Raw genomic sequence first — 21111 nt, forward strand, 5'->3', positions numbered from 1 at the left:
TCACAGTCGTTTGAAAGTTACCTGTGGTGTTGATGTTCCTTTTGATGGCGTAGAAGGCCCCTCTTGCCTTGTCTCTCAGATCGTTCACAGCATTGTGAAAGTTACCTGTGGTGTTGATGTTCCTTTTGATGGCGTAGAAGGCCCTTCTTGCCTTGTCTCTCAGATCGTTCACAGCATTGTGGAAGTTACCTGTGGTGTTGAAGTTCCTTTTGATGGCATAGAATGCCCTTCTTGCCTTGTCTCTCAGATCGTTCACAGCATTGTGGAAGTTACCTGTGGTGTTGATGTTGATGTTCCTTTTGATGGCATAGAAGGCCCTTCTTGCCTTGTCTCTCAGATCATTCACAGCATTGTGGAAATTACCTGTGGTGTTGATGTTCCTTTTGATGGAAAGGCCCTTCTTGCCTTGTCTCTCAGATCGTTCACAGCATTGTGGAAGTTACCTGTGGTGTTGATGTTCCTTTTGATGGCGTAGAAGGCCCTTCTTGCCTTGTCTCTCAGATCGTTCACAGCATTGTGGAAGTTACCTGTGGTGTTGATGTTCCTTTTGATGGCGTAGAAGGCCCTTCTTGCCTTGTCTCTCAGATCGTTCACAGCATTGTGGAAGTTACCTGTGGTGTTGGTGTTCCTTTTGATGGCGTAGAAGGCCCCTCTTGCCTTGTCTCTCAGATCGTTCACAGCATTGTGGAAGTTACCTGTGGTGTTGATGTTCCTTTTGATGGCGTAGAAGGCCCTTCTTGCCTTGTCTCTCAGATCGTTCACAGCATTGTGGAAGTTACCTGTGGTGTTGATGTTCCTTTTGATGGCGTAGAAGGCCCTTCTTGCCTTGTCTCTCAGATCGTTCACAGCATTGTGGAAGTTACCTGTGGTGTTGATGTTCCTTTTGATGGCGTAGAAGGCCCTTCTTGCCTTGTCTCTCAGATCGTTCACAGCATTGTGGAAGTTACCTGTGGTGTTGATGTTCCTTTTGATGCCGTAGAAGGCCCTTCTTGCCTTGTCTCTCAGATCGTTCACAGCATTGTGGAAGTTACCTGTGGTGTTGAAGTTCCTTTTGATGGCATAGAAGGCCCTTCTTGCCTTGTCTCTCAGATCGTTCACAGCATTGTGGAAGTTACCTGTGGTGTTGATGTTGATGTTCCTTTTGATGGCGTAGAAGGCCCTTCTTGCCTTGTCTCTCAGATCATTCACAGCATTGTGGAAGTTACCTGTGGTGTTGATGTTCCTTTTGATGGCGTAGAAGGCCCTTCTTGCCTTGTCTCTCAGATCGTTCACAGCATTGTGGAAGTTACCTGTGGTGTTGATGTTCCTTTTGATGGCGTAGAAGGCCCTTCTTGCCTTGTCTCTCAGATCGTTCACAGCATTGTGGAAGTTACCTGTGGTGTTGAAGTTCCTTTTGATGGCATAGAAGGCCCTTCTTGCCTTGTCTCTCAGATCATTCACAGCATTATGGAAGTTACCTGTGGTGTTGATGTTCCTTTTGATGGCGTAGAAGGCCCTTCTTGCCTTGTCTCTCAGATCGTTCACAGCATTGTGGAAGTTACCTGTGGTGTTGATGTTGATGTTCCTTTTGATGGCGTAGAAGGCCCTTCTTGCCTTGTCTCTCAGATCATTCACAGCATTGTGGAAGTTACCTGTGGTGTTGATGTTCCTTTTGATGGCGTAGAAGGCCCTTCTTGCCTTGTCTCTCAGATCGTTCACAGCATTGTGGAAGTTACCTGTGGTGTTGATGTTCCTTTTGATGGCGTAGAAGGCCCTTCTTGCCTTGTCTCTCAGATCGTCCACAGCATTGTGGAAGTTACCTGTGGTGTTGATGTTCCTTTTGATGGCGTAGAAGGCCCTTCTTGCCTTGTCTCTCAGATCATTCACAGCATTGTGGAAGTTACCTGTGGTGTTGATGTTCCTTTTGATGGCGTAGAAGGCCCTTCTTGCCTTGTCTCTCAGATCGTTCACAGCATTGTGGAAGTTACCTGTGGTGTTGATGTTCCTTTTGATGGCGTAGAAGGCCCTTCTTGCCTTGTCTCTCAGATCGTTCACAGCATTGTGGAAGTTACCTGTGGTGTTGATGTTCCTTTTGATGGCGTAGAAGGCCCTTCTTGCCTTGTCTCTCAGATCGTTCACAGCATTGTGGAAGTTACCTGTGGTGTTGATGTTCCTTTTGATGGCATAGAAGGCCCTTCTTGCCTTGTCTCTCAGATCATTCACAGCATTGTGGAAGTTACCTGTGGTGTTGATGTTGATGTTCCTTTTGATGGCGTAGAAGGCCCTTCTTGCCTTGTCTCTCAGATCATTCACAGCATTGTGGAAGTTACCTGTGGTGTTGATGTTCCTTTTGATGGCGTAGAAGGCCCTTCTTGCCTTGTCTCTCAGATCGTTCACAGCATTGTGGAAGTTACCTGTGGTGTTGATGTTCCTTTTGATGGCGTAGAAGGCCCTTCTTGCCTTGTCTCTCAGATCGTTCACAGCATTGTGGAAGTTACCTGTGGTGTTGATGTTCCTTTTGATGCCGTAGAAGGCCCTTCTTGCCTTGTCTCTCAGATCGTTCACAGCATTGTGGAAGTTACCTGTGGTGTTGAAGTTCCTTTTGATGGCATAGAAGGCCCTTCTTGCCTTGTCTCTCAGATCGTTCACAGCATTGTGGAAGTTACCTGTGGTGTTGATGTTGATGTTCCTTTTGATGGCGTAGAAGGCCCTTCTTGCCTTGTCTCTCAGATCATTCACAGCATTGTGGAAGTTACCTGTGGTGTTGATGTTCCTTTGATGGCTTAGAAGGCCCTTCTTGCCTTGTCTCTCAGATCGTTCACAGCATTGTGGAAGTTACCTGTGGTGTTGATGTTCCTTTTGATGCCGTAGAAGGCCCTTCTTGCCTTGTCTCTCAGATCGTTCACAGCATTGTGGAAGTTACCTGTGGTGTTGAAGTTCCTTTTGATGGCATAGAAGGCCCTTCTTGCCTTGTCTCTCAGATCATTCACAGCATTATGGAAGTTACCTGTGGTGTTGATGTTCCTTTTGATGGCGTAGATGGCCCTTCTTGCCTTGTCTCTCAGATCGTTCACAGCATTGTGGAAGTTACCTGTGGTGTTGATGTTGATGTTCCTTTTGATGGCGTAGAAGGCCCTTCTTGCCTTGTCTCTCAGATCATTCACAGCATTGTGGAAGTTACCTGTGGTGTTGATGTTCCTTTTGATGGCGTAGAAGGCCCTTCTTGCCTTGTCTCTCAGATCGTTCACAGCATTGTGGAAGTTACCTGTGGTGTTGATGTTCCTTTTGATGGCGTAGAAGGCCCTTCTTGCCTTGTCTCTCAGATCGTTCACAGCATTGTGGAAGTTACCTGTGGTGTTGATGTTCCTTTTGATGGCGTAGAAGGCCCTTCTTGCCTTGTCTCTCAGATCGTTCACAGCATTGTGGAAGTTACCTGTGGTGTTCATGTTCCTTTTGATGGCGTAGAAGGCCCCTCTTGCCTTGTCTCTCAGATCGTTCACAGCATTGTGGAAGTTACCTGTGGTGTTGATGTTCCTTTTGATGGCGTAGAAGGCCCTTCTTGCCTTGTCTCTCAGATCGTTCACAGCATTGTGGAAGTTACCTGTGGTGTTGATGTTCCTTTTGATGGCGTAGAAGGCCCTTCTTGCCTTGTCTCTCAGATCGTTCACAGCATTGTGGAAGTTACCTGTGGTGTTGATGTTCCTTTTGATGGCGTAGAAGGCCCTTCTTGCCTTGTCTCTCAGATCGTTCACAGCATTGTGGAAGTTACCTGTGGTGTTGATGTTCCTTTTGATGCCGTAGAAGGCCCTTCTTGCCTTGTCTCTCAGATCGTTCACAGCATTGTGGAAGTTACCTGTGGTGTTGAAGTTCCTTTTGATGGCATAGAAGGCCCTTCTTGCCTTGTCTCTCAGATCGTTCACAGCATTGTGGAAGTTACCTGTGGTGTTGATGTTGATGTTCCTTTTGATGGCGTAGAAGGCCCTTCTTGCCTTGTCTCTCAGATCATTCACAGCATTGTGGAAGTTACCTGTGGTGTTGATGTTCCTTTTGATGGCGTAGAAGGCCCTTCTTGCCTTGTCTCTCAGATCGTTCACAGCATTGTGGAAGTTACCTGTGGTGTTGATGTTCCTTTTGATGGCGTAGAAGGCCCTTCTTGCCTTGTCTCTCAGATCGTTCACAGCATTGTGGAAGTTACCTGTGGTGTTGATGTTCCTTTTGATGGCGTAGAAGGCCCTTCTTGCCTTGTCTCTCAGATCGTTCACAGCATTGTGGAAGTTACCTGTGGTGTTGGTGTTCCTTTTGATGGCGTAGAAGGCCCCTCTTGCCTTGTCTCTCAAGTCGTTCACAGCATTGTGGAAGTTACCTGTGGTGTTGATGTTCCTTTTGATGGCGTAGAAGGCCCTTCTTGCCTTGTCTCTCAGATCGTTCACAGCATTGTGGAAGTTACCTGTGGTGTTGATGTTCCTTTTGATGGCGTAGAAGGCCCTTCTTGCCTTGTCTCTCAGATCGTTCACAGCATTGTGGAAGTTACCTGTGGTGTTGATGTTCCTTTTGATGGCGTAGAAGGCCCTTCTTGCCTTGTCTCTCAGATCGTTCACAGCATTGTGGAAGTTACCTGTGGTGTTGATGTTCCTTTTGATGGCGTAGAAGGCCCTTCTTGCCTTGTCTCTCAGATCGTTCACAGCATTGTGGAAGTTACCTGTGGTGTTGATGTTCCTTTTGATGGCGTAGAAGGCCCTTCTTGCCTTGTCTCTCAGATCGTTCACAGCATTGTGGAAGTTACCTGTGGTGTTGATGTTCCTTTTGATGGCGTAGAAGGCCCTTCTTGCCTTGTCTCTCAGATCGTTCACAGCATTGTGGAAGTTACCTGTGGTGTTGATGTTGATGTTCCTTTGATGGCGTAGAAGGCCCTTCTTGCCTTTTCTCTTAGATTGTTCACAGCCGTGTGGAAGTTACCTGTGGTGTTGATGTTTAGGCCGAGGTAGGTGTAAATATTTATGTGCTCTAGGTCACCAGTGTGTAGATTGAATTTGTATTTGTTGTCCTGGGAACTGGACCTTTTTTGGAACACCATTATTTTTGTCTTACTGAGATTTACTGTCAGGGCCCAAGTCTGACAGAATCTGTGCAGAAGATCTAGGTGCTGCTGTAGGCTCTCCTTGGTTGGGGACAGAAGCACCAGATCATCTGCAAACAGTCGACATTTGACTTCTGAGTCCAGTACAGTGAGGCCGGGGTCTGCAGCCATTTTAACATTTGCTCAGTACATTGTTTTCACTGAGGAAATTAGTCTGCCGTTAATGATAATGCAGAGGATTTTTCAGAGATTGGTTTTGATGCAGATTCCACTGTAATTATTAGGGTCAAATTTGTCTCCACTTTTATGGATTGGGTCCTTGGATCCAAATATTGGGGAAGATGCCTGAGCTGAGGATGATGTTAAAAAGTTTAAGTATAGCTGTCAAGGGGTGTGTAACTGGTAGCATGGAAGTCAAACACAGGAGAGCAGAACTTGGTAAATGGCCGGTGCCGTTTATTAATGCACATAACTCCCGGCTTACAAAAATAACAAAACACACATGGGCACAAAACCTGTCTCGCACCAGTCAAACAAGGCACACGTACTTACAATACCGACAAGGACATGAGGGAAACAGAGGGAACATATACAACATGTAATTAGGGAATTGAAACCAGGTGAGTGTGAAAACAAGACAAAACAAATGGAACATGAATCATGGATCGGCGATGGCTAGAAGACCGGTGACGTCGACCGCCAATCACCACCTGAACAAGGAGAGGAACCGACCTCGGTAGAAGTTGTGACAATAGCCAATTGGAATTTGTGATCTGTATATTTTATAATTTTATTTAGAATACCATCAACATCACAGACCTTTTTGGGTTGACTGCTAGCTGCACTGCTGTGCACAGTGTTAACTAGCATCTGGACCTAGCTGCACTGCTGTGCACAGTGTTAACTAGCATCTGGACCTAGCTGCACTGCTGTGCACGGTGTTAACTAGCATCTGGACCTAGCTGCACTGCTGTGCACAGTGTTAACTATCATCTGGACCTAGCTGCTCTGCTGTGCACAGTGTTAACTATCATCTGGACCTAGCTGCTCTGCTGTGCACAGTGTTACCTATCATCTGGACCTAGCTGCTCTGCTGTGCACAGTGTTACCTATCATCTGGACCTAGCTGCTCTGCTGTGCACAGTGTTACCTATCATCTGGACCTAGCTGCACGGCTCCCGAGAGGCGCAGCAGTCTAAGGCACTGCATCTCAGTGCTAGAGGTGTCACTACAGACCCTGGTTGTATCCTGGGCTGTATCACAACCGGACGTGATTGGGAGTCCCATAGGGCAGCGCACAATTGGCCCAGCGTCGTCCGGCGCTAGGGTTTGGTTGGGGTAGGCTGTCATTGGGTAGCCTAGTGGTTAGAGCGTTGGACTCGTAACCGGAAGGTTGCAAGTTCAAACCCCCGAGCTGACAAGGTACAAATCTGTCGTTCTGCCCCTGAACAGGCAGTTAACCCACTGTTCCTAGGCCGTCATTGAAAATAAGAATTTGTTCTTAATTAACTGACTTGCCTAGTTAAATAAAGGTTAAAAATATATATATATATATAATATAAATAAGAATTAGTTCTTAACTGACTTGACTACTTAAATAAAGGTTAAATAAAAAATACATTTAAAAAACCCTGTGCACAGGGTTTCTATGAATGTATTGCACCTCCTATAACCCTTCCTCCCTCCTCCTCCAGGCCAATAACCCCCATGAGTGGCTGCAGGTGGACTTCCTGGTTATGAAACGCATCACAGGGGTCGTCACTCAGGGGGCGTGGTCTATTCTGACTCAGATGATGGTGACAGAGTTCTCTGTAACCATTAGCGACAACGGCCACTCCTGGTCCAACGTGGTTGACGAGGGAACGCAAAGAGAGAAGGTATCACACACACATCACTCATTATCAGATTTATCACAGGCTACATTTCAGTACACACATACCTTCCTTAGCATGCAGGGGAAAATAGGATCTGCAACCAAGCAGATTTACGTGAGCTGATTTTGTAAAGAGCACAAACAGTGACAACGCCGTAACATGTTTAACTTTTTGAGTTTCCGAACTGGGTTTTGTGAGCCAGCTCTGTTTGACTCTGCCTCCTCCTTCCTCCCAGATGTTCTTGGGGAACAGTGAGCCAGATGAGGAGATGTTGAACCTCTTTGATCCTCCTCTGTTTGCCCGCTTCATACGGATCCACCCCAGAAGCTGGCTCAACGACATAGCCCTGCGCCTGGAGTTCATGGGCTGTGACACCCAGCAGCGACACTGAGAGACAGGGCAGGGGTCCCCACTGTGCAGCTCCACACTCAAGCCCACCTCATCTTTGTCTCTTCTATTTAATGAGCATAGCAGTGACGTGATGATCATGAAATAGTCATGTCATTGATGGATGAACAGAGTGAGTGAAGTTTAAAAGGTTTGTTTAGCTAGGATCAGAGTCATAAATGATATGCTGTTGTAGGAAGTGTCTATTGATGAGCTTCAACTGAGAATAGCTCTTAGGTCTGGTCCCTCCACTATCAACAGTATAACACATTACGTCAGTTTATGAAGACTGAGTCTCAGACGGTTTGTCTCGTACAATATATACTACTACAAACACTATGACTTCAGACATTCCAGATGTGATCCAATACATGTCAATAGTACAGTATAACAATTATTTCTGTCTGGATGTTTACTGACTACAGTAATCTGTACAGTACTGTATGTATATGCAATGTATCATATGCACTGAGGGGAGAGGGATAGAGTTTATATTGTTAAATAAAATTGGAATTATATCAAGCCTGGTCTCAGAGGTCAGTGTTGCGACACTTCCCTGCATGCACACACACACACGTCCTCCCATGCTTTCTCATCATGTCCTGTTCACCATCTCCCTTCCGTGACAGGAAGCAGTTTTGTCTTTGCTTTTGTTTTGTTTTGTTCCTTTGCTCCAGCCCAGGGGGACATTGGCAGTGGCTCGGTGTTTCTCTACGATTAAGGGAGGGTTGTTTCACCTTCCTTTGCCTCATTCCCATCTCTCCAGACTGTTATTTAGTCTTATCCACTTCTCACAATCTCTCAAGCCATTGGCAAGTGTGATTGATTTGGTATAAAAACAGACACAGAGAGAGAAAGACAGCAGTGTGTGTGTGAGAGAGTGAAGAGAGACAGCAGCATGTGTGAGAAAGGGAGTACAGTGAGCAGTGTGTGTGTGAGAGAGGGAGTACAGTGAGCAGTGTGTGTGTGAGAGAGGGAGTACAGTGAGCAGTGTGTTTGTGAGAGAGGAAGAGAGCAGTGTGTGTGTAAGAGAGGGAGTACAGTGAGCAGTGTGTTTGTGAGAGAGGAAGAGAGCAGTGTGTGTGTAAGAGAGGGAGTACAGTGAGCAGTGTGTTTGTGAGAGAGGAAGAGAGCAGTGTGTTTGTGAGAGAGGAAGACAGCAGTGTGTTTGTGAGAGAGGAAGAGAGCAGTGTGTTTGTGAGAGAGGAAGAGAGCAGTGTGTTTGTGAGAGGAAGACAGCAGTGTGTTTGTGAGAGAGGAAGACAGCAGTGTGTTTGTGAGAGAGGAAGACAGCAGTGTGTTTGTGAGAGAGGAAGACAGCAGTGTGTTTGTGAGAGAGGAAGACAGCAGTGTGTTTGTGAGAGGAAGACAGCAGTGTGTTTGTGAGAGAGGAAGACAGCAGTGTGTTTGTGAGAGAGGAAGACAGCAGTGTGTTTGTGAGAGAGGAAGACAGCAGTGTGTTTGTGAGAGAGGAAGAGAGCAGTGTGTTTGTGAGAGAGGAAGACAGCAGTGTGTTTGTGAGAGGAAGACAGCAGTGTGTTTGTGAGAGAGGAAGAGAGCAGTGTGTTTGTGAGAGGAAGAGAGCAGTGTGTTTGTGAGAGAGGAAGAGAGCAGTGTGTTTGTGAGAGGAAGAGAGCAGTGTGTTTGTGAGAGGAAGACAGGAGTGTGTTTGTGAGAGAGGAAGAGAGCAGTGTGTTTGTGAGAGGAAGACAGCAGTGTGTTTGTGAGAGAGGAAGAGAGCAGTGTGTTTGTGAGAGAGGAAGAGAGCAGTGTGTTTGTGAGAGAGGAAGACAGCAGTGTGTTTGTGAGAGAGGAAGAGAGCAGTGTGTTTGTGAGAGAGGATGACAGCAGTGTGTTTGTGAGAGAGGAAGAGAGCAGTGTGTTTGTGAGAGAGGAAGACAGCAGTGTGTTTGTGAGAGAGGAAGAGAGCAGTGTGTTTGTGAGAGAGGAAGACAGCAGTGTGTTTGTGAGAGAGGAAGAGAGCAGTGTGTTTGTGAGAGAGGAAGAGAGCAGTGTGTTTGTGAGAGAGGATGACAGCAGTGTGTTTGTGAGAGAGGAAGAGAGCAGTGTGTTTGTGAGAGAGGAAGACAGCAGTGTGTTTGTGAGAGAGGAAGAGAGCAGTGTGTTTGTGAGAGAGGATGACAGCAGTGTGTTTGTGAGAGAGGAAGAGAGCAGTGTGTTTGTGAGAGAGGAAGACAGCAGTGTGTTTGTGAGAGAGGAAGAGAGCAGTGTGTTTGTGAGAGAGGAAGACAGCAGTGTGTTTGTGAGAGAGGAAGACAGCAGTGTGTTTGTGAGAGAGGAAGAGAGCAGTGTGTTTGTGAGAGAGGAAGACAGCAGTGTGTTTGTGAGAGAGGAAGACAGCAGTGTGTTTGTGGACACTGGGCACATAAATCCTCTCGTTATCAGCGCGTCACTGAGGAAGTTGACCACAAAGCCGTGTTGTTTGGATGAGGAGAACAAACAGACAACTCTGCTGGACAAATGTTGGCAAAAACATCCCACGAGGCACAAACTGGTTGAATAAATTGTTTCCACGTTATTTCAACTCCAAAAATCTGTGATGACATTGAATCAATGTGGAAATCTGATTGGATTTGAGAGGGAAACAAACCAGCGTAAGGGCATGTCTTTTTTTCACCCATTTTTTTACCTAAATCCAATGACATGTCTGCAATTTTGATTGATTTCAAGTCGAATTCACATTAGTTGACAACTCAACCAAATATAGATCCAAACTAGACGTTGAACTGACGCCTGTGCCCAGTGGGATGACAGACAGAAAGTAGCATGTCACACTTTATCCCTGTCCAAACAATAACAGAACACAATCCCTATCACCATAGGAACAGAAACATGTATATTCAGCTGGTTTTCACTCCAATAAAACCTTAATAGGTCTTAATCATACTAGCGTCCTGTCCAGGGGATGTACTTGTACATGAAGCTTCCTCACGCTACAGAAACAAGGCATAGAGGCCCTAAGAGGACAGGAGACCGGCCCATAGGGGCATGTTGGGGTCTTTCTGGTTCAGACAAGGCAGAACTTACTTTACTTAGTCATGTAAGCAATGATGACTGGACTCTGTTTTATATTTGGCAAACCCTCCTCCCTGTGTCTGTTAGTTTGTTTGTAACAACAATACAAATCATGTGACACCATCAAAGGAGCCTTAGGACTTCTAGTGTCAGATTGGTGTGAGAGAAGTTTCAGAACAGAGAAGCAGTTAGTAGTCCCTGGTGGTATGAGTCACACCTGCTATGGAAACACCCATATGATTTCTGTTACCGCTCTTCCTCCTGGAACCTCAGGCCCCTTGTCCACAGAACAATCATTCCCCTATAAATAAAATGTGCCAAATTCTTAAGTAGATTTCACAATGTGTAAAAACTTTATGGTTATGCAATCTGAGATGATTCTGTTGATCTGTGTGTGGTAATACTGTACTATGGCATAGTGGGGTTTTATTTTATTTTTGTGTGCTCCTTTACATAGTGAATATGAAGTGTCATATCTAGGTTGTCCCTAGAAACAATAGGGTTTAGTTATGTTCAATAGTTCTACAGTATGACTCACTGTGTTCTGAAGGGGAGAAGGCGCCCTCTTCTGGAGACACTGTGCAAGTGCATCACTTAGCTACTGTTCGGTCCCTACAGGCCAACCAAGCAACCTATCCTTCCTACAAGAGCCATCTATATAGCCCCTTCCCCATTCACACACAGGAGAAAGCAGACAGTAACAGAAAACCATCTGTGCAACATTTTGGCAACAACCCCCGTGTCCAGCCACACAGTCCCCTGCTCCCCAACACTGTACTTAAAACTAATTCACTCAAACTAATGATCCACCCATCCATCCATCCCAGGCCAGGCTCAGACCTGCTTAGCCTGAATGTAAGACACCAGAGAGGGGTGCAACAGGGTAGTACAACATGCCTGACTGCTGGTAGTTCTAAGACCTCACCAGAATTCTGGTACTTATTTTCTGGTGCATTCAACGGCGCATGCTCGCTAACAGCGGAGTCAATCACCACCTTCAGGAGACACCTGAAACCCCACCTCTTTAAGGAATACCTAGGATAGGATAAAGTAATCCTTCTCACCCCCCCCCCCCCCTCCCCCTTAAAAGACCTAGATGCACTATTGTAAAGTGGCTGTTCCACTGGATGTCATAAGGTGAAAGCACCAATTTGTAAGTCGCTCTGGATAAGAGCGCCTGCTAAATGACTTAAATGTAAATGTAAATGTGATGCGGCCTCTGCAGAAGTCAGCCCATTCAAACGTCTTGCGCTTCTTAGCAGCGCACTGAGCGCAGTTGAGAAGTTGTCAAGGAAGTGAGTTTGTGTTTAAACAAGACCTCACACCATCACCTACCGTCAACCAATCATGTCAATGCACAGCTATAAGGAGTCCTCCACATGCGTAACCGACCGCCATATGGAGCCTCTGATCACATTTTTGGATCAATCATAAATTGTATTTCAGTGAGTAAAGTGGGTCAAATGGGAGAGCGGGGAACAGAGGGAGAGCCTACATTCCAAATGGCACCCTATTCCCTATGTAGTGTACCCTATTTCTTATGTGTAGTGCACCCTAACGGCTCTGTTCAAAAGTAGGGCACTATAACAGACAATTTATGCTTGATCCGAAAATGTGGTCAGAGGCGCCATATGGATGGTGTTGCACAATCGCGGAGTCTCTGGGTGCATGCAGAGGCCACATTGAGTTCCATACTGAATCGCTGTATAAACACAAACTCACTTCCTTGACAACTTCCTTCACAACAGCTCTGCGCTGCTCTGCAAAGTGCAAGAAGTATGAATGCCCTTATTTCTGCAGAGCCCATATCACCGTAAATGCTGCACTGCCAATGCAGATGTGAGATTGACCGTATAGCGATTTTAAAGGTAATAGGGTACACTACATAGGGAATAGGGTGCCATTTGGGATGTAACCAACAGCTTGACACTTGGCTGCACTGATCCGGGGTCATGGAAATATGTCGCAGTCAGGGCACGGATAACAGGCATCATTTAATTTCTCCCTGAGTCATACTGAGACTGAGCTAACAGAACATCACATCATTTAACATCACATAACACATTTACGGTAGTACACAATAACAAACTGTTTTATTACAGATCCGAAATAACTTGACATGTATCTAGCAGCATCTTCATTTCAAATCTTGTGGTTCCGATTGTTAGAACATTTCTGGAAAAAATACAATGGAAAATATATATATCTGAAAAGTTGAGGTTCAGGAAGAGATTGGTGACCGTTGGTAGGAAATCTGAGGTGAGAGTTGTGATGAAAATAACAGCAGAAACATTGTGCAAGAGATCAGATAAAATATTAAACAAGAGCAGCACAGTCATGTACAGTCAGGGTGATGTACAGTCTACGGGTGACAGTCAGGGTGCTGTACAGTCTACGGCAGACAGTCAGGGTGATGTACAGTCTACGGCAGACAGTCAGGGTGATGTACAGTCTACGGCAGACAGTCAGCGTGATGTACAGTCTACGGGTGACAGTCAGGGTGATGTACAGTCTACGGCAGACAGTCAGGGTGCTGTACAGTCTACGGGTGACAGTCAGGGTGATGTACAGTCTACGGCAGACAGTCAGGGTGATGTACAGTCTACGGCAGACAGTCAGGGTGCTGTACAGTCTACGGCAGACAGTCAGGGTGCTGTACAGTCTACGGCAGACAGTCAGGGTGCTGTACAGTCTACGGCAGACAGTCAGGGTGATGTACAGTCTACGGGTGACAGTCAGGGTGCTGTACAGTCTACGGCAGACAGTCAGCGTGATGTACAGTCTACGGCAGACAGTCAGGGTGCTGTACAGTCTACGGCAGACAGTCAGGGTGATGTACAGTCTACGGGTGACAGTCAGGGTGCTGTACAGTCTACGGGTGACAGTCAGGGTGCTGTACAGTCTACGGGTGACAGTCAGGGTGCTGTACAGTCTACGGGTGACAGTCAGGGTGATGTACAGCATACGGGTGACAGTCAGGGTGCTGTACAGTCTACGGCAGACAGTCAGGGTGATGTACAGTCTACGGGTGACAGTCAGGATGATAGTCAGGGTGATGTACAGTCTACGGGTGACAGTCAGGGTGATGTACAGTCTACGGCAGACAGTCAGGGTGCTGTACAGTCTACGGCAGACAGTCAGGGTGATGTACAGTCTACGGGTGACAGTCAGGGTGATGTACAGTCTACGGGTGACAGTCAGGGTGCTGTACAGTCTACGGCAGACAGTCAGGGTGCTGTACAGTCTACGGCAGACAGTCAGGGTGCTGTACAGTCTACGGCAGACAGTCAGGGTGATGTACAGTCTACGGGTGACAGTCAGGGTGATGTACAGTCTACGGGTGACAGTCAGGGTGATGTACAGTCTACGGCAGACAGTCAGGGTGATGTACAGTCTACGGGTGACAGTCAGGGTGATGTACAGTCTACGGCAGACAGTCAGGGTGATGTACAGTCTACGGGTGACAGTCAGGGTGACAGTCAGGGTGATGTACAGTCTACGGGTGACAGTCAGGGTGATGTACAGTCTACGGGTGACACAGTCAGGGTGATGTACAGTCTACGGCAGACAGTCAGGGTGATGTACAGTCTACGGGTGACAGTCAGGGTGATGTACAGTCTACGGGTGACACAGTCAGGGTGATGTACAGTCTACAGGTGACACAGGGTGATGTACAGCCTACGGGTGACAGTCAGGGTGATAGGATAGTCAGGGTGATGTACAGTCTACGGGTGACACAGTCTACTGGTGAGGTACAGGCTACAGGTGACACAGTCAGGGTGATGTACAGCCTATGGGTGATGTACAGTCTATGGGTTATACAGCAAAAGCTAAAGAAGAAGAAACTAGGTAGGTGTGGTCAGAAGTATGCAGATGTGGGATACGTCCCAAATGGCCCTCTATTCCCTATATAGTGTGTGTTTTTTTTACCAGGATCCATAGGGCTGTGGTCAAAAGTAGTCCGCTATAAAGGGAATAGGGCACCATTTGGGACAGATACTTGGTGTACACCAGCCCAAGGACGTAATAAAAAGAGGACTGTATTTGACCTTATCTAACAGCCCTGTCTAACACACACTGGGCTGGATCAGACTGAAAAAGGACATATTGTTTGGGAGAAAACTCCCAAAAGATCACCGGGGTTCAGAATGCTATGGCTGCTATGGGGTGAGATACAATTAAAATACCAACAATATTAGGAAACAAAATGTAATAATGTAGTTATTTTAGCCGTGTACATATGAAGATGTATAATGAGATTCTACTCTCATTGAGTACATGCAAGCCTATGTGACCGTTCCTTGAACTGGTACTGGGCCTAGACATTTCAGGTACAATATGCACTAGTGCCCACTCAGAAACCACTGCAGAGACAACAGGACTTTGACTAACCAAACAGTGGTTCAGCAAACAACACCATGAAGGCTGCATGTTTCACCATCAGTCATTATCCACTCCTGTCCAAATATGTCTCAGTGGTTCAAAATCTCATATTTCAAAAGCTGATCTCATCAAAACAGAAACAGAACAATGACCAGTGCCAAACTAAACAAGAGAATGAACAAAAGTACATCTTGTAGTTTTGATTACTCATCTACAGTATAAGAATAAGGATGCTTGGTGAGCCAACAGCATAGCCTGGTAGGACCAGACTGAATGCTGCACTCACAATGGTTGAATCTGGTTTAAACCAGGCTATATCCAGCAAGCTCTCTGACCAACTATAGGAGAATGATCCAAATAAATCATCAAAAAGTACATATTGTATTGCAGCTTGCATGATCAAACAAGGTTTCCTCTTTCCATCTATCCTAAGGATGATAATGCACGGTGAGCTAGCGGGCTCTCCGACCAGATGTAGGAGATATAGGAGTAGCATGGCGGTGAGATCAACAGAAGAGAGAAGAGACGGAGGAACTTAATGAGGTAGAGATAACTTGGTGACCCTTGTCCACTCAGTCTGCAGCCTTAATGGAGGCTAGGACCATAGGGATAAAAGCTATATTATAATGGCAGGTACTGAACTGTCTGTCAGAGGGAATTACATTTAGAGAAGCAGGAAGGAAAAATAAAGAGTTTAAAAAGTATGGATCACAGCCAGATGGGGGAGACGGAAGGTACATCTCATATACACATACAGGTCTTACCAGAGAATCTAGTAAAGCAACAATAATGAGTATTAATAACTGGAGTTTTTGGGAAGATGTTGGCAGTATGTGAAGCTCTGTGGCTCTGAAACTAACAGCTGGTATAAAAAACTACTACAGCAAACATTTCATTTCACTTGGAAGTATGACGTCATAATTTGAAGAATGCCAACATATTTAACTAGATTACTGAGGTCTTTGTCCTCTCTCCGTTTCCCTCTCTGTCCTACCATTAGGTCTAGGCTGTGTCCCAAATGTCACTCTATTCCCTTTATAGTGTGGTACTTTTGACCATAGGGAATAGGGTGCCATTCGGAAGACTCATATTCAACCCTTCTGTTGTGCGTAAAATGTAGTCTCATGTAGGTAAAGTGGTCCGTTTAAAATGTATGAAATGTAACAGCAACTGCAATTTATTGAATTTCACTACTAGGGTGAAAATCTCCATGAGACAGTATCTGGTTATTACCGTGACGACGCATGAACCCAACAACCAGTATGTTGTCATCTGAAGATAAGAAGCAGCAAACTCATCAACAAAGAGTCATCAGTTTGATGTGGACCAATGGGAATCAGGCTGAAAAAAAGGACCTAGCCAATGAGTGCATGCATGTAATATCAATCGTTCTCTGGTCTGTGGACCAATGCCCAAACACACACAGCAAAAACTATGGCCTTTCGATTCAAAATTAAGCTCAATGCACTTCATGTAGATTTGGATTGTTTGCAAAAAACCTGGCAGACTAAAAGGTTATTTTTCTTTTCTTTCCAATTTTCACTTAGTCATATATTGACACCAATGGGAGTCTGAAAGTGGATGTTAGGATTCACCCCCATAGGAATAACAAGATCCAAATGCCATTGTAAGACAGATCGTAAAAACTAATTTAAAAAACCATTTAGAAACTTAAAAACAACAAAAACAAATCTGCAGAGTAAATAAAACATTGGCAAAACTTCTCAGAGGTGTGTTTACTTTAAAGTATCCACACTTGTGTATGAAAAAGATCTGATTGACTTAAAGTCTTAGAAATGTCACTGTTAAAAAATGGATTTAAGGCTCTACAAAGTCAGAAGCCGGTAAATAATGTTCTGTTTGGTCTGGTACTCTCTATCTGTAGCTCCGCCATGGCACAGGTTACATGGAAAAACTGCAGAAGTACGTACAGTGGGGAGAACAAGTATTTGATACACTGCCGATTTTGCAGGTTTTCCTACTTACAAAGCATGTAGAGGTCTCTCATTTTTATCATAGGTACACTTCAACTGTGAGACGGAATCTAAAACAAAAATCCAGAAAATCACATTGTATGATTTGCATTTTATTGCATGACATAAGTATTTGACCACCTACCAACCAGTAAGAATTCCGGCTCTCACAGACCTGTTAGTTTTTCTTTAAGAAGCCCTCCTGTTCTCCACTCATTACCTGTATTAACTGCACCTGTTTGAACTCGTTACCTGTATAAAAGACACCTGTCCACACACTCAAACAGACTCCAACCTCTCCACAATGGCCAAGACCAGAGAGCTGTGTAAGGAAAACAGGGATATAATTGTAGACCTGCACAGGGCTGGGATGGGCTACAGGACAATAGGCAAGCAGCTTGGTGAGAAGGCAACAACTGTTGGCGAAATTATTAGAAAATGGAAGAAGTTCAAGATGACGGTCAATCACGCTCGGTCTGGGGCTCCATGCAAGATCTCACCTCGTGGGGCATCAATGATCATGAGGAAGGTGAGGGATCAGCCCAGAACTACACAGCAGGACCTGGTCAATGACCTGAAGAGAGCTGGGACCACAGTCTCAAAGAAAACCATTAGTAAAACACTACGCCGTCATGGTTTAAAATCCTGCAGCGCACGCAAGGTCCCCCTGCTCAAGCCAGCGCATGTCCAGGCCCGTCTGAAGTTTGCCAATGACCATCTGGATGATCCAAATCAAATTTTATTTGTCACATACACATGGTTAGCAGATGTTAATGCGAGTGTAGCGAAATGCTTGTGCTTCTAGTTCCGACAATGCAGTAATAACCAACAAGTAATCTAGCTAACAATTCCAAAACTACTACCTTATAGACACAAGTGTAAGGGGATAAGAATATGTACATAAAGATATGAGTGAGTGATGGTACAGAGCGGAGGAGGAATGGGAGAAGGTCATGTGGTCTGATGAGACAAAAATAGAGCTTTTTGGTCTAAACTCCACTCGCCGTGTTTGGAGGAAGAAGAAGGATGAGTACAACCCCAAGAACACCATCCCAAAAGTGAAGCATGGTGGTGGAAACATCATTCTTTGGGGATGCTTTTCTGCAAAGGGGACAGGACGACTGCACCGTATTGAGGGGAGGATGGATGGGGCCATGTATCGCAAGATCTCTGCCAACAACCTCCTTCCCTCAGTAAGAGCATTGAAGATGGGTCGTGGCTGGGTCTTCCAGCATGACAACGACCCAAAACACACAGCCAGGGCAACTAAGGAGTGGCTCCGTAAGAAGCATCTCAAGGTCCTGGAGTGGCCCAGCCAGTCTCCAGACCTGAACCCAATAGAAAATCTTTGGAGTGAGCTGAAAGTCCGTATTGCCCAGCAACAGCCCCGAAACCTGAAGGATCTGGAGAAGGTCTGTATGGAGGAGTGGGCCAAAATCCCTGCTGCAGTGTGTGCAAACCTGGTCAAGAACTACAGGAAATGTATGATCTCTGTAATTGCAAACAAAGGTTTCTGTACCAAATATTAAGGTTTGCTTTTCTCAAATACTTATGTCATGCAATAAAATGCAAATGAATTACTTGAAAATCATACAATGTGATTTTCTGGATTTTTGTTTTAGATTCCATCTCTCACAGTTGAAGTGTACCTATGATAGAAATGACAGACCTCTACATGCTTTGTAAGTAGGAAAACCTGTCAAATCGGCAGTGTATCAAATACTTGTTCTCCCCACAGTATGTGGTTGAGGTGACTTCGTTTTAGTGGCTTTTCCAAGATGGAATCGCCATTGAGACCTATAGTACAATACAACATTGAAACCGATGTGTTCTTCCTTGATCGATCAGAAACAAAAAATAAATTGAAACTTGCAAAATATAACTGCAATAAGTTATCATAATAACAGAAATAAATGTCCTATATTATGCCCTAGATCTACACTACCGGTCAAAAGTTTTCAAACACCTACTCATTCAAGGGTTTTTCTTTATTTGTACTATTTTATACATTGTAGAATAATAGTGAAGACACTATGAAATAACACATGGAATATGAAAAAAAAGTGTTAATCAAAATATACAAAATATACAGTTGAAGTCGGATGTTTACGTACACATACAGTGGGGCAAAAAAGTATTTAGTCAGCCACCAATTGTGCAAGTTCTCCCACTTAAAAAGATGAGAGGCCTGTAATTTATCATCCTGCAGTGCCAGATGTGTCCCCCTGCTTAAGCCAGTACATGTCCAGGCCCATCTGAAGTGTGCTAGAGAGCATTTGGATGATCCAGAAGAAGATTGGGAGAATGTCATATGGTCAGATGAAACCAAAATATAACTTTTTTGGTAAAAACCCAACTCGTCGTGTTTGGAAGACAAAGAATGCTGATTTGCATCCAAAGAACACCATACCTACTGTGAAGCATGGGGGTGGAAAAATCATGCTTTGGGGCTGTTTTTCTGCAAAGGGACCAGGACGACTGATCCGTGTAAAGGAAAGAATGAATGGGGCCATGTATCGTGAGATTTTGAGTGAAAACCTCATTCCATCAGCAAGGGCATTGAAGATGAAACGTGGCTGGGTCTTTCAGCTTGACAATGATCCCAAACACACCGCCCGGGCAACGAAGGAGTGGCTTTGTAAGAAGCATTTCAAGGTCCTGGTGTGGCCTAGCCAGTCTCCAGATCTCAACCCCATAGGAAATCTTTGGAGGTAGTTGAAAGTCTGTGTTGCCCAGCAACAGCCCCAAAACATCACTGCTCTAGAGGAGATCTGCATGGAGGAATGGGCCAAAATACCAGCAACAGTGTGTGAAAACCTTGTGAAGACTTACAGAAAACATTTGACCTCATTGCCAACAAAGGGTATATAACAAAGTATTGAGATACACTTTTGTTATTGACCAAATACTTATTTTCCACCATTTTTTGCAAATAAATTCATTAAAAATCCTACAATGTGATTTTCTGGATTTTCTATCTAATTTTGTCTGTCATAATTGAAGTGTACCTATGATGAAAATTACAGGACACTCATCTTTTTAAGTGGGAGAACTTGCACAATTGGTGGCTGACTAAAAACTTTTCTGCCCCACTGTAGGTTGGAGTCCTTTTTCAACCACACCACAAATTTCTTGAAAACAAACCATAGCTTTGGTAAGTCGGTTAGGACATCTACTTTGTGCATGACACAAGTCATTTTTCCAACAATTGTTTACAGACGGATTATTTCACTTATAACTCACTGTATCACAATTCCAGTGGGACAGAAGTTTACATACACTAAGCTGACAATTGGAGGTGTCAATTGGAGGTGTACCTGTGGATGTATTTTAAGGCCTACCTTCAAGCTGAAATAAATCATTCTCTCTACTATTATTCTGACATTTCACAATCTTAAAATAAAGTAGTGATCCTAACTGACCTAAAACAGGGAATTTTTATTTGGATTAAATGTTAGGAACTGTGAAAAAAAATAATTTAAATGTATTTGGATAAGGTGTATGTAAACTTCTGTATTTTATATTTGAGATTCTTCAAATAGCCACCCTTTGCCTTGATAACAGCTTTACGACATGATTCCATTGTGTTATTTCATAGTTTTGATGTCTTCACTATTATTCTACAATGTAGAAAATAATAAAAAAATAAAGAAAAATGAGAAGGTGTTCTAAAACTTTTAACCGGTTTATATAATGAAACACCTACAGACGGAAAGAACATAACATTAAATAAAGTGTGAGATGCTTGTGGTCTAGACAGAGAAGTACAAAGTACTCCATTCAATTACTCTAATACCATTTATCTTTCTGAATAATCTGAACATACTGAAGCATATTAAAATATTTACATACTCTGATTCCAGACGTAACAGAATTGAAAAAATATTTGTTTTCAGGCGGCCAGCTCTATATGGTACACACTTATTGTGTGAATTCACATTTTGAAGTCTAAAACCATTTTAAATGAGCTGAAAGACACAGGGAGTGCACTGTTTTGGATTGTGTGACGCACAGGTCCTATGATAATGCCAATCGTCTCTCTCTTCGTTCAAGTTGGATGATCAGTGACATGTTCCTCCTTTACTTCAGAGGGGGAAAAACTTCTCCCCCTCTTTCCTTAGGCCATAGGGATCACTATTAGGAACGAATGGCGTTCAGAGAGGAGAGGGCTTTCTATAGAAACTGTGTCAGAGGTTGAGAGGTACATCATCAGGTAGTCCGTGGTCAGGGGCCGGGATTCAGGGGTTCAGGGGCCGGGGTTCAGGGGCGAGGTGGAAGGGAGGAGGTGCAGGGACGGACAGATCTCAGGTGCTGGTGAATAGAATCCCTGAGAGAAAGAAGAAGGAAGAGAAAAATATCAAGTATCTGTGTGTGTGTGTGTGTGTGTGTGTGTGTGTCCCCT

At 44.7% G+C, this 21111-nt stretch overlaps 2 protein-coding genes across 3 annotated transcripts in view; one reads left to right on the forward strand and one right to left on the reverse strand.

The window, feature by feature from the left end:
• Positions 1-7839, forward strand: part of LOC115121684 (coagulation factor VIII-like) — a 70232-nt gene extending 62393 nt beyond the window's left edge. For both annotated transcript variants that reach the window (XM_065018433.1, XM_065018434.1), the window contains 2 exons: positions 6751-6933; positions 7166-7839. In XM_065018433.1, the coding sequence (XP_064874505.1) occupies positions 6751-6933; positions 7166-7321 (339 nt within the window). In that variant the 3' untranslated portion in view covers positions 7322-7839. The remainder of the gene's footprint in view (positions 1-6750; positions 6934-7165) is intronic.
• A 4489-nt stretch (positions 7840-12328) lies between these two features.
• Positions 12329-21111, reverse strand: part of LOC115125812 (monocarboxylate transporter 8-like) — a 51790-nt gene continuing 43007 nt past the window's right edge. Inside the window, exon 8 of the mRNA XM_065018436.1 lies at positions 12329-21036. The gene's annotated coding sequence lies outside the window, so the exon portion shown is untranslated. The remainder of the gene's footprint in view (positions 21037-21111) is intronic.

The sequence above is a fragment of the Oncorhynchus nerka genome, linkage group LG5 (genome assembly GCF_034236695.1).
Source record: "Oncorhynchus nerka isolate Pitt River linkage group LG5, Oner_Uvic_2.0, whole genome shotgun sequence".
Classification (NCBI taxonomy): domain Eukaryota; kingdom Metazoa; phylum Chordata; class Actinopteri; order Salmoniformes; family Salmonidae; genus Oncorhynchus; species Oncorhynchus nerka.